This window comes from Artemia franciscana, chromosome 1, assembly GCF_032884065.1.
Source record: "Artemia franciscana chromosome 1, ASM3288406v1, whole genome shotgun sequence".
NCBI classification, from domain to species: Eukaryota; Metazoa; Arthropoda; class Branchiopoda; order Anostraca; family Artemiidae; genus Artemia; species Artemia franciscana.
The window spans coordinates 17,493,422-17,509,402 of NC_088863.1; the positions used below are offsets into that span (position 1 = coordinate 17,493,422).

General features: G+C 35.4%; 1 protein-coding gene across 6 annotated transcripts in view; it reads right to left on the reverse strand.

Moving 5' to 3' along the window:
- LOC136026415 (coiled-coil domain-containing protein CG32809-like) overlaps window positions 1-15,981 on the reverse strand; it is a 330,704-nt gene that overhangs the window by 120,269 nt on the left and 194,454 nt on the right. For all 6 annotated transcript variants that reach the window (XR_010617288.1, XM_065702997.1, XM_065703006.1 and 3 more), the window contains exons 7-8: window positions 7,834-8,031; window positions 6,145-6,328 (exon numbers count right to left, since the gene is read on the reverse strand). Coding sequence is in view for 5 of the 6 variants with exons in the window: in XM_065702997.1 (XP_065559069.1) it covers window positions 6,145-6,328; window positions 7,834-8,031 (382 nt within the window). In the remaining variant the exon portion in view is untranslated. The remainder of the gene's footprint in view (window positions 1-6,144; window positions 6,329-7,833; window positions 8,032-15,981) is intronic.

Sequence of the window (15,981 nt, forward strand, 5' to 3'; positions counted from 1 at the left end):
TGTGATTTTCTTTAAGATTTTATGACTTTTAGCGGGTGTTTTCCCCTTTTCTCGAAAAAAAAAATTTCGAAGGCTCGTAAATTTTCATTGGTAAAACTAAACTTGGTTAAACTCATATAGTTAAAATCATCATAAAAATACAATTCTTTTGATGTATTTATCGGTATCAAAAATTTGTTTTTTTAGAGTTTCGTTACTATTGATCCCGGTCGCTTCTTACTTACGATTCGTTACCATGAACTGTTTGAAGAACTTATTCAGAAAATTGTAAAACTCCTTTAAATCAAGCCAAGTCTGTGCAACTTATTATTTTATCAAAAAGTAACCAAACTAATCAAAAACGAGTCTTTAGGACTTTGCTAATGCAAATGTTAGTGATAGAGAAAACACGAATACCCTGAGGTGTAAAAAACTGTTCTTAAATAAAGCTTGAAAATTGTAAACGAAATACCAAACAAAAATAAAATCATTTTTTGTTATTTTTTATTTATGTTGCTAGAATATAAAGACAAGTTCAAATTACTGAAACCAAATGTATGATAAGAATCAAGATGCTAATGTGGCATTTATTGTGACCATAAGACCTCTGAAGCATGATAGCATCGAATGACAATAAGTGCAAATTGCGTAGTAATGGGAACACATGACCGGCTGAATCTCGAAATCTTCATTATTTTTACTCAAATTTTAGAAAACTGTTGCCGTATTCGAAATCAAGGTGAACATTTTTCAATTTTAACTCAAAAATTGGTCACAAAGGGTAAAATGAATCTAGCTGATCATTGTTGACTGGTCTCGTATCCTGTGTCCCGTTTCACCTTTAAGTTGCAACGGGTATGTAAAAACACCCGCTGCAGTCACCTTTTAAAGTTTGCCTTTTTGTCACAATCCTCTAAGAAAGGCAGCTCAAACCCAAGGGTCATTGAATTTAGATGAGAAGAATCTTATATGAACTTTATGATTTTTGCATAAAGAGTTAGGGCTGAGGAAGCGGCCTCACCTTAGATCTTAAATCCTCCTGTGCCCCCAGAGGTGTCCAGGGCATCTAAAAGCAGCCACCGGTCATCCCTCATGTGATCCGCAGCAAGAATATCTTCCCACGTTGGTTGAAGGGAAGCATTTGTGAAGGGCGCTGATAAATTTTTATTTATTGTTTTTTTTCCCGAGGGTGATTTCATTGAACCAATGATCCTACCAAATTTGAAGAAGGTTCATTTGAACGAGGATTACAATTTCTAGTAATAGAATCACTTTTAAAGTAGTCAAAAGAATCACGCCACGGCAAAGTAGCAGCAGTGAGGACATAGGCACTTTAAATGGCCAAGACCCCCTTCGAATCCCGGTCCAGACTCTATTTTATAAAGCCTTCTTCAAAATAAATGTTCATGTTATGTCGTAGATAATATTTTCTAAGAGACGCAGGCGTTAATTAAATTATAGGGAACGTTTAATATCGTTTAATAATCGAAGCATGTGTTAATGACGTAACAAGGGTTCTTTGAAATACCTTCAGGGGGGCCACCAAATATAGTTTCCAATGGTCGTTTGTTTTTCTTAGGAAACCCACGAGGGCCGAGGCTTGTTTTCTTCTGGATTTCACTGGTTTTTCTTTAAAAATCCTACGAGGGCTCTCATCAAATCAGGATTTCTTTGGTTGTTACGTAACAGTGTTTACATACTTTTGGTTGTTAAATAATAGGATTTTTGCACTTTTGAATGTTAAATTGAGAAGGTGTATCATGTTGGGCAGGGGGGCTTGCAAAAAAACAAATCAATGGACTTTAAGCATAATTTTATCAGTAAAACATCTGACAAATGTCTTAGTAATGATAATACGTATCACAGGGATGCCATGGTCCAGTCACAAATTGCCATGGTGGCGTGAATTGCCGTGGTGGGCATCACGTTTAGGTTGGCTTGTAAAAACACGAATCAATGGATATTAAGCTTAATTTTATCAAGGAAATATTTGAAAAATGTCTTAGTAATAAAAAAACGTTTCATAGGTATGTCACGGGACAGCGACACATTGCCACCGTGGCGTGAATTGCCTTTACGGGGTTATGAGGTTGAAGTCGGCTTGTAAAAACACAAATCAACGGATTTTAAACATAATTTTATGAATAAATGTGTGGAAAATTTCTTGGTAATAATAATAATAATAATATCCATCACAGGGGTGCCAAGGGCCAGCCATGTATTTCCATGGTGGCATGAGTCACTTTTACTAACATTTCCCATTGCTTAAGCAATGTTGTAACATGTAGGTGTATCTAACCAAACGAAAATCAATAGTATTGGGATGCTCTTAGGCTCAGGGCAAAAGGGTTAGAAACATGTGAATCATTCAATCATTCTAGTATGCGGGAACAGGGGATTCTTCTTGTGTGCAGTAGGCTATCATGTTGAAAGCATTCACAGAATCAAGATATTAGAAAGGCTTTCATAGTCCATTTGTCTATCCATTCCATTGAGGGGGAGTCCCTTTCGAATTATAAGGCGGACAGAAATCTTTGGAATATTTAGGTTCCCTGAGAAAAAATGCCTTGAAAAAATGAAACCTAGAAGAAAAAAAAACGCCTTGAAAGAAAAAATTAAATTCTGAGGAAAAACGAAATCCTGAAGAAAAAAATACCTTGAAAGAAACAATGAAATTCTGAAGAAAAATTAAATGCTGAAGAAAAAATCTATTAAAGTATTATACACCACCCGTTTGTGCACCGCCGTTAAATATAACCCCACGTGTTCGCTGCCATTACTTAATTCCCAATAAATCTACCTAGTCACATGAAATTACGTCAGCCCCAATAAATCTATCAATTCATGGAGGCCTGCGTCACATCCCACGTGTTCACCGTCTTTACGTAACGTTCCACCTGTGAATCTGCCTCACTTAGAAGCGGGGATTCCCCACGATGTCCTGAAAGCTACCATGTCACATGAGATCGCTTAATCCTTAACATTTATAACCATTCCTCTATTACGTAACAACAACAAAAATCCTGAAAAATATTTTGAAGAAAAATGCCTTAAAAAACGTCTTGAAACGTCTTAAAAATATTTCTTGAAGAAAAATGTCGTAAGAAAACGCCTTGAAATGTTTTGAAACGTCTTGAAAAATGTCTTGAAGAAAAATGTCTTAGAAACGTCATGGAATGTCTTGAAAAGTCTTGAAAAACGTCTTGAAGAAAAATATCTTGAATAAACTTTCCTGCTTGACTAGTGGACTCTACTACGTCCTATTGCGTAACATTCGAAATTGCAAAAATCATTATCTAACAACAAAAAGTATGTAAACCCTATTACGCAACAATCAAAGAAATCCTGATTTGGTGGGAGCCCTTGTAGGATTTTTAAAGAAAAAGCAATGAATTCCAGAAGAAAACAAGCCTTGCCCCTCGTGGATTTCTTAAGAAAAACAAACAACCATTGGAAACTATATTTGGTGGCCCCCTGAAGGTTTTTTAAAGAACCCTTGTTGTGTCATTAACACATGTTTCGCTTGTAAAGTGTTCCCTATGATGTAATTAACACCTGCGTCTCTTAGAAAATATTATCTATGACATAACAGGAATGTGTATCTTGAAGAGGTTTCATAAAACAGTGTCTGGACCAGGATTCAAAGGGGTCTTGGCCATTTAAAGTGCCTGTATCCTCACTGCTGCTACTTTGCCATAGCATAGGCCTACTCCTTTTTACTACTTTAAAAGGGTACTAGAAATTGTAATCTTCGGTCAAATGAGCCCTCTTCAAATTTGGTAGGATCATTGGTTCAATAAGATCACCCTTGGGAAACAAATAAAAAATAAAAATATATCTCTGCTCTTCACAAATGCTTCCCTTCAACCAACGTGGGAAGATATTCTTGCTTCATAGCACATGAGGGATGACCATTGGCTGCCTTTAGATGCCCTGGACACCTCTGGGGCACAGGAGGATCTAAGATCTAAGGTAAGGCCCCTTCCTCAGCCCTCGCTCTTTATGCAAAAACCATAAAGTTCATATAAGATTCTTCTCATTTAAATTCAATGACCCTTGGGTTTGAGCTGCCTTTCTTAGAGAATTGTGACAAAAAGACAAACTTTAAAAGGTGACTGCAACGGGTACTTGTTCATACCCGTTGTAATTTAAAAGTGAAACTGGACATAGGATACGAGCCCAGTCAACAATGATCAGCTAGATACATTTTACACTTTGTAACCTATTTTTGAGTTAAAATTTATAAATGTACCCTTTGATTTCAAACACGGCAACAGTTTTCTAAAATTTGAGAAAAGATAATTAAGATTTCCAGATTCGACCGGTCATGTGTTCCCATGACTACGCAATTTGCACTTATTGTCATTCAATGCTATCATATTTCAGAGGTCTTATGGTCACAATAAATGCCACATTAGCATCTTCATTCTTATCATACATTTGGTTTCAGTAATTTGAAATTGACTTTATATTCTAGCAACATAAATAAAAAATAACAGAAAAAGATTTTATTTTTGTTTGGTATTTCGTTTACAAATTTCATTTAAGAGCAAGTTTACCTTTAAGAACTAAAATTTAAGAACAAGTATACCTTTAATAACGTCTTGAAACGTCTCGATAAATGTCTTGATGAAAAACGTATTCAAAAAATGTCTCAAAAACTTTGAAACGTCTTGAAAAACGTCTTGAAGAAAAATATCTTAAAAATGTTGATACGTCATCCAAAAACATCTTGAAGAAAAACGTCTTAAAGAACGTGTTGAAATTTCTTGAAACGTATTGAAAAGGGTTTTGGAGAAAAATATCTTTAAAAAATTATTATGCTTGACTAGTGGACTCTAATATGCCCAATTACGTAACATCCAAAAGTAAACAAATCCTATTATGTAACAACCAAAAGTAATCAAACCCTAGTACATAACAACCAAAGAAATCCTAATTTGGTTCGGGCCCTCGTAGGTTTTTTAAAGAGCAACCAATTAAATCCTGAAGAGAACAAACCGTGGCCCTCGGGTGTTTTTAAGAAATAAACAACCATAGAAAGCATGACTTGGTGGCCCCCTGACGGTTTTTCTAAGAACCCCTATTATGCAATTAACACATGCTTCATTCAGAAAACATTCTCTATTACGTAATTAATACCTGCGTCTCTTAGGAACATTTCCTATGACATAACCTGCATCTGCATCTTGAAAAAAGCTTTAAAAACAGTGTCCGAAAGGGGACTCAAAGGAGGTACTGGCAGATTAAAGTGCCTATGGCCTTACTACTAGTAACAGGACCTGCCATTTTGTTTCCCCTACAAGTTTCCCCAAAGAGGAGAACCAAATTGCTATCTATTGAAAATTCCGAGATAGCCAATAGATTTAAAAGTATCAAAACACCATATATTGAACTTCTCAGCTTCTGAAAAAGTTATTCCAGACGCTGGTACACACGTTCCAAAAAGTCACATAATCCAATTAAGGTAAACGGCTAATATAGATATTTCCTTTAAAGCTTAATTTGACTAAATTGATTCACTTGACCTTTCATAATATTATGTATAGGAATATATAAGGAGTGCATCTCATCCCCTCTCTGAAAGCTTTCCCACCAGAAAGCCTTTGGAAAACTGGAAAGTGAATTTGATTCCAGAAATTTTAGAAATATTTTCCATAATTTAACCTACTCTGTCACGTTTCTTTCTTTTATAAATTTCCCAAGCCCAAAATTATCCCTCTCCGGATTAATTCATGGGGGTTTCATCTTTTCATATAACAACAGGAATAGTGAAAGCAGTAAAACTCAAGATTCATGAGTACAACTTCGCGCAGCTAGGAGTCAGAGTTGGTATAGACTTACAAACTTTCTGTTACATTTTGTTTTCAAACTGGTTTGAGAATTTTTTTTTCACTTATATTTGAAAATGTCAAACTAAAATTGTCATTTAGTTGCAGTTACTTTAAATAAAAAATAAAAATTGTCCAGCTTGCTAATGTTTATCATACTGACACTTTAGCATTAAGATCGGGGAAAGGGGGTTAAGGTTATTGAAATCTCTATTCATATGTAAGATACATTGTCGTTTCAAAATTAACATCGCTTCTTGTTATTTTTCGAAAAAAATAGTTTTTTCTCACATTCCCACCTTGTGTTATGCTTGAAAATTAAACAAAAACTTACCGAGCAACTTCCATTGATTGAGCATTTTCTGAATGCGTGAAACTCTGTTGAGCAGTAGCAGTATTGCTGCTACCATGATGAGCAAGTGGAAAACTTGAAGCAACTGAGCTTGGGATTTGACTAACTGGTAATATCTGTTGGAATCGAGCCAAAGGAGGTGATCCATGCTCACGAAATGAATCTCCTTCAAATACATAAACAATCAAGTGGAATTTCGTAACACAAGACTAAATAAAGCTTTTAAATTACTTCTTTGCTTGGTTTTAGCCCCTAAATAGGGATTTGAAAAATTATGGTTATATCATATAAAATCCATGTTCATCGAAAATTTAAAATTTTCTATTCAATTGACAATTAACATTGATTTTACATTTGATACCTAACGAGCCACAATAATGGTAGATGGTTATATTGATATTTGACATTGATTTTAGATTTGATGCCCAACGTCCCCCCTTGGTTCTGCCCCTGATATCAGTAGAGTCTAAAATCTGAGAACATTGATTACGAACAAAACATCTGATCGTTCTGCCTTTAAAACATAATCGTTTGTTTTAACATGTATCTACCAGGAGCATGACTTTGCTATGAAGAAACGAAGCCAATTTCAATAGCCTCTTAAGCCTTAAAAGTACGATTCAAGAAACCTTAATTCTTAACAATGGGCATTTTAATGAAGACCTTCGCTATGTGTATCTATTGTAGTTTTTATTTGGAATTAACTTGACATTCTTTTGAAAGAAGTTTGGCTTTTATATCACGGAACAAGGTAAACTTATTCATTTTGCTTCCCTTGGACCCTTCCGTTTTTGTTACGCTACTTGACCTTTTGTTGCAGTTTTACCCCACTAAAATTTTAAACAGGGTGATTCCATGTAAAATTAACGAATAAGGATGTAAAACCAGAGACGTAAGATCTTAGCACTAAAAAAAAAAAAAAAAAAAAAAAAAAAAAAAAAAAAAAAAAAAAAAAAAAAAAAAAAAAAAAAAAAAAAATGAAATTAGCACCAATAGCACCAATAATACACTGCTTATACCACTTTAAATTCATAATTTAAAACTCACGGCTGGAATTTCGGATCAACTTTTCGTATACGATTATCATGTAGACTATTTCAATTACCGAAACTCGAAAATCCATTAACTCGAAAATGCAATAGTAACTGATTTGAGTGTATCCGATTTGAATCGACATGGGTAGTGAAGTTACTCTAGTTTTAAAATAAACGTGACATATATATTGCAATAATAGATTATTTGAAAAATATACTAAAAATAAGAATGTAATATAATTTCTAATGCGTAAAACCTACCTAGCACATTTAGAACTTGAAGAATAAAGGTAAAGTTTTAGATCAAGGTTATTTTTAATACCGTTTTACTTTGAATTCTTATTTTTCAATCATATTTTAAAATAGGACAGCCAAACATCTTATTTAGTCAAATCCTTACTTTACAAATCCAGCTGGATTAGGCTGCTGAATATTTCTCCCAGAAAACCATAGAGAGCTCACCAATAGTGTTTCAAGGAGGTATAGTAGCTTTAGGTATGATTTGCTATTGTGATTAAGGCATTTTAATTCAGTTAATAAATAGCTAATTATAGTGTATAAAAATCATTTGATATAGCCTATTGCTAAATAAAAGACAAAGATTCAGGGATCATGGAACAGCTTATAATCAACAAACCAGTCTTAACGGCAGTACAGAACTCTCTTCGCTCTGATGGCTGATTATAATACATCGGACTTGCTGCTCGAGGGACTGGTCGGGCAGGAATTGGGGGCCGAGGACTTGGAGTAGACGCTTGTGGAGATACTGATCCAGATATACTCAGGTACTGGGATGCATTCAAATAGGGCCGCGTAAATCTTTGAGTAACTTGATCTGAAATCATCACAAAGACTAGAAAATTGTTCTTTTTTTAATTATGGATAATACAGAATTTAATCACAAAAACAAATAAAAAGCTAGGGGTCTCGCATGTTCACCATCCGGAATATTCCGCTTGGAAAACACCCTGTGGAAAATTCTTACGAAAAAAATACCCCGGAAAATTTTTCGCAGCGATTCTGCCTTGAATCCTGGAAAATGTAAAATTTAAAGGAAAATGTAATTTGAGACACAGAAAAAAGCAAATAAATTCCATAATTATAAATCAGCTATTATGAAGGGGATGGTGGGCTATTGTGTAGTTTGGGGGAACATCAGATGGCTAAAAATTTTCGTGCTCTTCCACCTAGAAAAAAGATTATTTTTCTATTTTATTGCTTTCAATTCTTTTTTTCATGGTTTTTGGGGCAGGGGAGGGGTTGAATGATCACAGGAGGGTAAAATAAGGCTTAGAAAAATAATTTGCTTGCTTATTCAAAATAAGGAGTTCTGTTTCTGATTTTGATTTAGAGCAGACTTTCATGATTCTGAGGAAAATTTCTCTCTGAAACTTTCTAAAGAAAGTTTCAAGAAACTTTCTTGATTCTAAGATAGAGTTCAACTTAAAAAAAAAGATACGCCCCTCAAAAGGTACTTCAGACGTTATTTGGAATAATAGAAAACAAAAGTACGACACTGGACTATACAGTTCTTGGCACCGGTTCTAATCTCTGTTTCAGGGCTCTTCAGCCAGGAAGTTTTATGGGTCTGGGGGTGGGGCGTCGTCCTGTGTTTCTACTTATCCTTCTTGTTTACCTTTCGTATATTTCTCAGGGATCTCGTTTAGAGGCGAATCTGGCTGAGATAATAACAAACGACACGAGTACTCGAAAGCTTATCCTCATGGCCAATGGATTATATGTCTAGCGTGTAGCTAACTATTCGGGTAGGGAGGCTGTAGCCCTGTCAATTTTAGATTCGCTTGGTTCTGACTTAAACTTCAACGCCATGTTATTTAAATTAACATTTCGAACAAGGATTTCTTTCAATTTTATATTTGTTTGGTTTTGACATAGAGTCTGTCTTTCTGTTAATTATGTGACTATAGAGCAACATCACAAGGTGATTTAAGTCAAACAGTTCGTGGTTAAGAACTGAAAGTAAGGAGTGATGCGGCTCTGTTAATTACGAGCACGAGAAAATTTGGCCAATTTTTGAAAAAAGTGAGGAAGCACCCCCAAAACTTCAACTGATCCTGATGGAGATGACACCATCAGATTCAGCACACTAGAGAACAAACTGTAGAGGTTTCAAGACCCTATGTACAAAAATGTGGAATTTTTGCATTTTTTGCCGGAAGAAAGATCACGGGTGCGTGTTTATTTGTTTGTTTGTTGTTTTTTTCTTTTTTCCCCAGGGGTGATCGTATCGAACCAGTGATCGTAGAGGATCGAACGAAGGCTCATTGGGTCGGACATCAAAAGTTCTAGTGCCCTTTTTCAGTGACTGACAATATTGGAGGGCAGTTAGCCCCCCTCCCTTGCTTGTATTTTCCACAAAGTCACCCGATCAAAACTTCGAGATATCCATTTTTTAAGCATAGTGGAAAAATCTAATAACTATGTTTTTGAGGATGACTTGACCCCCCAAAGTCGCCAGGGAAGGGCTAAAAGCTATGGACTTATCCCATTGTTTATATATAGTATTGGTTATTGGAAAGTATACGGACGTTTTTGAGGGGCTATTTTTCTGGAGGAGGGTGGTTACTTGGGATGATCTTTCCATGCAAAACTTTCGTAGAGCGAGAGATTTTTCCGGGGAGCCAGATTTTCCAACATTTTTAAGAACGATCAGAAATTAGATAGAAAGAACGTTTTTGGGACTTAAGGTAAGGAGCAACATTCAAACTTAAAACAAACATAAATTATTACGTATAAGAGAGTTTTTACGCTAAAGTTTTTGTTAGAACTCTAAACGGAAATTATTATTTAAATTAAACTACATTTGTAGTTCAGGAATCATTCTTAAATAGCTACCAAAAAAATTAGATATTAGCACAAAGAGTGAAGTATTGAGGAAAGGGCAAACCCCTTTTAAACGTAATAATTTCTGTTCGTTTTAAGTTTCAGTGTCGCTCCTTATTTTCAGTTAAAAAAACATGTTTTTTATTTAATGTTAAAAAAAAGTGATTACAGTCTTTTTACTTCGCTTACTGGATACACATAGAATACTCTGGTTTACCTTTGCTCCCTCCCTTAACTCACAATACGGTGCAATTGACATCCAACACTCCTTGGAAGTTTCAACTCAATCCCCAAGCTTTTTTTTTAAGTTTACCAAAATCACTATATATATATATATATATATATATATATATATATATATATATATATATATATATATATATATATATATATATATATATATATATATATATATATATATATATATCCAAGGACGATATAGCTCCCAGAGCCCCTGGGTCAAGGCCAGTAGATTATGGGATTTATATTGTTTACACATAGATTTTATAGTAGAAAAAAAGGGACAAGTATATTTGACGTTGGAAGTCCAGTGGTGTGAAACTTTCAGGGATTATTTTCTTGGTCAAAAGATCGTCAACATTTTTATGTGGGAAGGGGGGGGGTTAAGGGCCTGTAAACGAGCCAAAAAACCTTTTTCTCTGATCAATTTGTAACTTGTAGCCGTAAGTTTTTGTGCTAAAGGGGCCAATATAAAAAATTTTTCAATGGGGATCCCAGTGCATAAGGAGGAACAATCACCTCAAAATGTATCTAAAAAAGGGCTAGAAAAGTACAAGAAGCTTTTTCATCGAATTCAAATGGAAAAGCTTTCTTAGAAACTATCGAAGGGGCTCACTCGATCAGAATTATTGGTTACTTTTGGCCTCGGCAAAATATTGCTGGCACCATGTCTAAAATCGTCAATAATCACGAATAATTAAGGATAAATTAATCGAAACATCAACGTTTGTTTCGAGGATCAAGAATACAATTCTTATCTAACACATATTCAAAAAATACTAGTCTTATTCGTTTGTATTATTCGATGTTAGCCTTTTAATTTAAGTATAGTCAAATTATAAGTAAGGCTCGCGGATTGTTTTTTTCCAAAATACTCCCACTAACACCAAATAAATCTAAACACAAAACATAAGAAGCCTTTGGTCCAATATTCCACTTTCCCTAGCTATGCTGGGAATATTCTAAAACAAATCAATAGTTTTCAAAGACGCTATTAAATCGTTATGAGCCTTATTTGCTAATTTTCCCTAAAATAAATCAGGAGAACTGAGCTCCATGGAACGGTGAGTTTCATAATTTGAAAGTTATTGATAACATTACAAAGTAAACCCCATAAATCTACATTTCAATGGGAACATTTTTGGATGAACCATTACATTTATGCTCATAAAGGTTTTTTTAATTCCGCAAATCAAATAGTTATGGCTTCGAATTATAAGCATCCCCTAAAAGTCATAGAATCTTAATGAAAATCACACCATCAGATTCAGCATATCAGAGAACTCTACTGTAGAGGTCTCAAGGTCCTATCTGCAAAAATGTGGAATTATGTAATTTTTGCCAGAAGAAAGATCACGGATGTGTGTTTATTTAGTTTTTTGTTGTTTTTTTTTCTTATCCCCACAGGAGGTCATATCAACCCAGTGGTCCTAGGATGTCGCGAGAGGGCTCATTCTAACAGAAATTAAAATTTCTTTTAATTAAAAGGCCCCCTTCCACCCTCAGTTTTTTCCCCAAGTCACCGGATCAAAATTTTGAGATGGCCATTTTGTTCGGCATAGTCGAAATTCTAGTAACTATGTCTTTGAAAACGACTTAATCGCCCAGAGTCTCCGGGGGCAGGGCTGCAATTTATGAACTTTGCCCACTGTTTACATATAATATTGGTTATTGGGAAGTATACAGACGTTTTCAGGGGGATTTTTTCTGGTGTGGGGGGGGTCGGGGTATGTCGTTACGTGGAAGGATCTTTCTATGGAGGAATTTATCATGGGAGAAGAAAATTGCTGGATTTTCCGGAAATTTTTAGAAGAACAATGAGAAATAAACTAAAATAAAAGTGTTTACCACTGAAATTAAGGAGCAACATTAAAACTTGAAACGAACAGAAATTATAAAACATATAGTGCATATAGTGAATGCATATAGTGTCTTTTGGTTTAGTTCAGCATGCCCATAAAGTTTCAACCTTTTACAAATAGGTGTTCCCGAGATGTTGAGGATACACCCTTTTGAAAACCTAGACGCACATTTGGTCTTTTGATTTAATTCAGCATCCCCGAGAATATACCCTGAGAGTATTAATGTTGTATGCTAAGCCCTTTAGTATATTTTTGTTCTCAGTGAGTTGCATATTATGTTCTGGTCTTGAAAAGCTCGGAGATTATCAGCCCTACTCATGCTAATTTCTGCTCGTTTTGAGTTGGAATCGGTTATGCATTGTACTTTCTGTTCGTTTCGGGTTCCATTTTTTTCTATTGATGGTGATTTGTGGTAGATATAAATTTGGAAAATTATTTGACTTTATTTCTGCTCACTTCGGGTTTAATGGAGGTCTTTACTTTCCTTTGAAAAACTTATTTTGTGGAAGCAGCTTTTAAAAGTAATTTCAGCTCGATTTTATTGACATAGTTAAGACATAATTCAGACATAGTTGCTGGACCGTTCTGCTATGCTCAACAAAATGAGTGCCTCAAAGTTTTGAGTGGATTTGTTTGGAAAATGAATGGGCTTCGGATGAGGGCTCCTTGCCCTCCAATCGCTTTTGATTCTTAAAAACAGCAATAGAGCTTTTAATTTTTAATCAAATTACCTCCTTTAAAAGTTATTATACGAGTGGTACTGCCTATGATATTGCTTATATGCCCTTTTAAATACCTTCATCCATATAGATATTTTCTTTTATTGAAACTCCCCCTAGATGTTCCCTAAAAGTTTCACTTTAATACCCATAACGTCATAAATTACAGTACCTGTAGTGGAAGTATTAATAGTATGCACACAGTGCCTTCTGCCTAGTTTAATTTCAGCCACAAGTTATCATCAAAAATCTAACATAATAATGTTGACCGTTCTTGAGATTTTTCTTTGGCACCTTTATGAAAATCTACATGGTCATATTTCGTTTCGATTTAGTTCAACATCCCCAACAAAAAGTCCTGTTAGTTTCAAGTCCACGCACCAAAATGTTCTTAAGATATTGCAGATAAGCCCTTTTGAAAACCTGCAGACAGACAGCGTGTATTGATTCAGTTTACCTTTCTCCCTGAAAATTTCCTGAAAGCTTCACCGTCATAATCTTAGGCATGGTTGTAATAGTAGTCACAGTAGAAGTATTAGTATTAGTTTTACTGCTAGTAGTATTAATAGTTATAGCACTAGTAATATTGAAATATTGTATTGTGGTCAGTTAAACATCCCTCTCGTTAACTTCTGGAAGTTTTAACTTAATTCAATCAGTGGTTTCTGACATTTCCGATATATCCTTCTGATAACCTGTATTTTAACGTACTTCTTAAAGTTTTCGTCTTAACGCTCTTAGCCTTACAAGTAGTTGCAATAGAAATATTAGTTGAAGTAATAGCAGTAGTTGCAGTAGTAGTAGCGTGGACATATTACCTCTTGGTCAATTGATCCTCCACTTAAAACTTTTTCAGAAATTTCCAACTTAATACCCAAATCCATTCTTGAGATACGCTCTTTTGACAATCAGCATGCACATAGTGTCTTTTTTTATTTAGTTCAAATTTTCCCTTAATATTCTCTAAAATTTTCACATTCCCAGACTTAAGCCTTGATAGTACTAGCGTCACAGTAGTCGTGGTGGTAGTAGGAGAAGTAGTAGCAGTAGTAGTGTTGTGTTTGTAGTAGAAATAACAGAAATAACAGCATTAATAGTAACAGTAGTAGCATGCACATGTGGCCTTTTGGTCGGTTGAGAACCTTCACCTTGATGAGTTTTCACCTTCATACGCGTAGCACTAATGACAGCAGTATCATACTAGTAGTGGTAGTAGTAAGAGCAGCAGTAGCTGTAAAAGGTGATGCACTAGTAGCAGTAGCAACAGTAGTAGCCGCAGTTTTAATGGCAGTGTTAGTGGGTACATGTTGTCTTTTGGTCAGTTGAGCACGCCACTAAAAATGCCTCAGAAGTATTATTTCGATACAGATTTCGGTAAGCCTTTCAAAAACATTGCTGAAACCACTTGTATGCAGAGAGTATGTTGTAATTTACTTTAGCTTTACCCTCAACGTTTCCTCAGATGTTCATTTCAATATACTCATCATTGGTAGTACTCACTAGAGATGCAGTACTTTTAGTTGTAGTGGTTGTAGTAGTAGTAGTGGAAGCAGTAAGTGCAGTGGTAGTTGTAGTTATAGTAACGTGCAAATAATGCCTCTTTGGTCAATTGATCATTTCCCTTATCATTTTCCGAAAGTTCCAAACTAATATTCTCAATCATTCCTGAGCTACTTTTTGACAGCCCGTGTAACATAACTTGTCTGGATTAAGTTAAACACTCCCCACAACACTCTCTCAAAAGCTCACCTGAATGCTCTTCGTCCTTGTGGAAAGTAAAGGCCAAACATGCATACCTTTCTCGATAATGTATACTAAATAATTGGACAGTAATTATTTGTTAACAATAAACGAATTGTCTAGCTTACAGTTCTTGTCAGGAAGGCTTTGGGAGGGGGCAGAGGGGTTGACATCCCAAAAGGTATAACAACTGAAACTTTTAAGAATACTGGAGAAAATAGAGGTCTCGAAATTTTGATTGGATGTTTGTTTTGGAAAATGATGGACGTGGGGGGGGGGAGCTGGTTATCCTCCAATCAGTTTTATCTCATTTCCAATCAAATGAGCCCCATTCGAAGTTTATTTGACCACCCATTCCATAAAAACCTAATATGCCCCTAGGGCATAGTATAGAACCCTTAACTCAGGGCTCGGGGGAATATTGTGTTAGCCCTGAAGGCATTGCTATATGTATTTCGGTCTTTTATGAACAAAATGGCTATGTCACAATTTGGGGAAAAAGGAACTCGGAGAGGCAGCTAGTTGCCCTCTATCACTTTTTATGCTTAAAAGGAAATGAAAACTTTGAATTTTCAATGAGATGAGCCTCTTCTAAAGTTTATACGACCGTCCCTTCCGTAGATACCTTATATGCTTCGAGGCACAACTTACAATCCTTGCTTCAAGGCTCTGGGGGGTTGTTTCAACTCCAAAAGCCTTGTTACATGCACTTTGGACTATTTTTGACAGAACGGCTTTATATAATTTTTATCGGATGCATTTGGGGCAAAGAAGACTGGAGAGGACTAGTTACTCTCCGATCAATCTTGACTCTTAAAAAGAGGACTATAACTTCTGATTTCAAATCAAATGAGCCCCCTCCAAAAGTTATATGACCACACCTTCCATAAAAACCTATATGTTAATAATGGGCAACTAGTATATCTTGTAGTCCTTGCCCTGACGGTTTTTGGAGGGTTGTTATTGCCCTAGGCATAATTAATTGACCTTTCAACTATGCTAAACAAAATGGCTATATTAATATTTTGATCAGAAGTTTTTGGGAAAATGTTGGGCGTGGAGGGGACTGATTGTCCTCCAATCAATTTTGTCTTTTAAAAAGGGCAACCAATTCCCAATCAAATGCAGCCACTTTCGAACTCCTTACTATAACTCCTTGTATACGATGTGTCCTGGTCAGAAAAAAAAGACAAAAATTAAAAATACGTTGTGACTAATTTTTCTTTACTTAGACAACCTGGGTTTACCTAAATTCTTTGATCTGGTTCAATATTACCCTGTGCATAACCTTCAAGTGTAATTTTAATACCCATAGTTAATCATAAGATATTGTGGATGCGCCGTTTTGATAACCTAGATGAACACAGTGTATTTCATTTA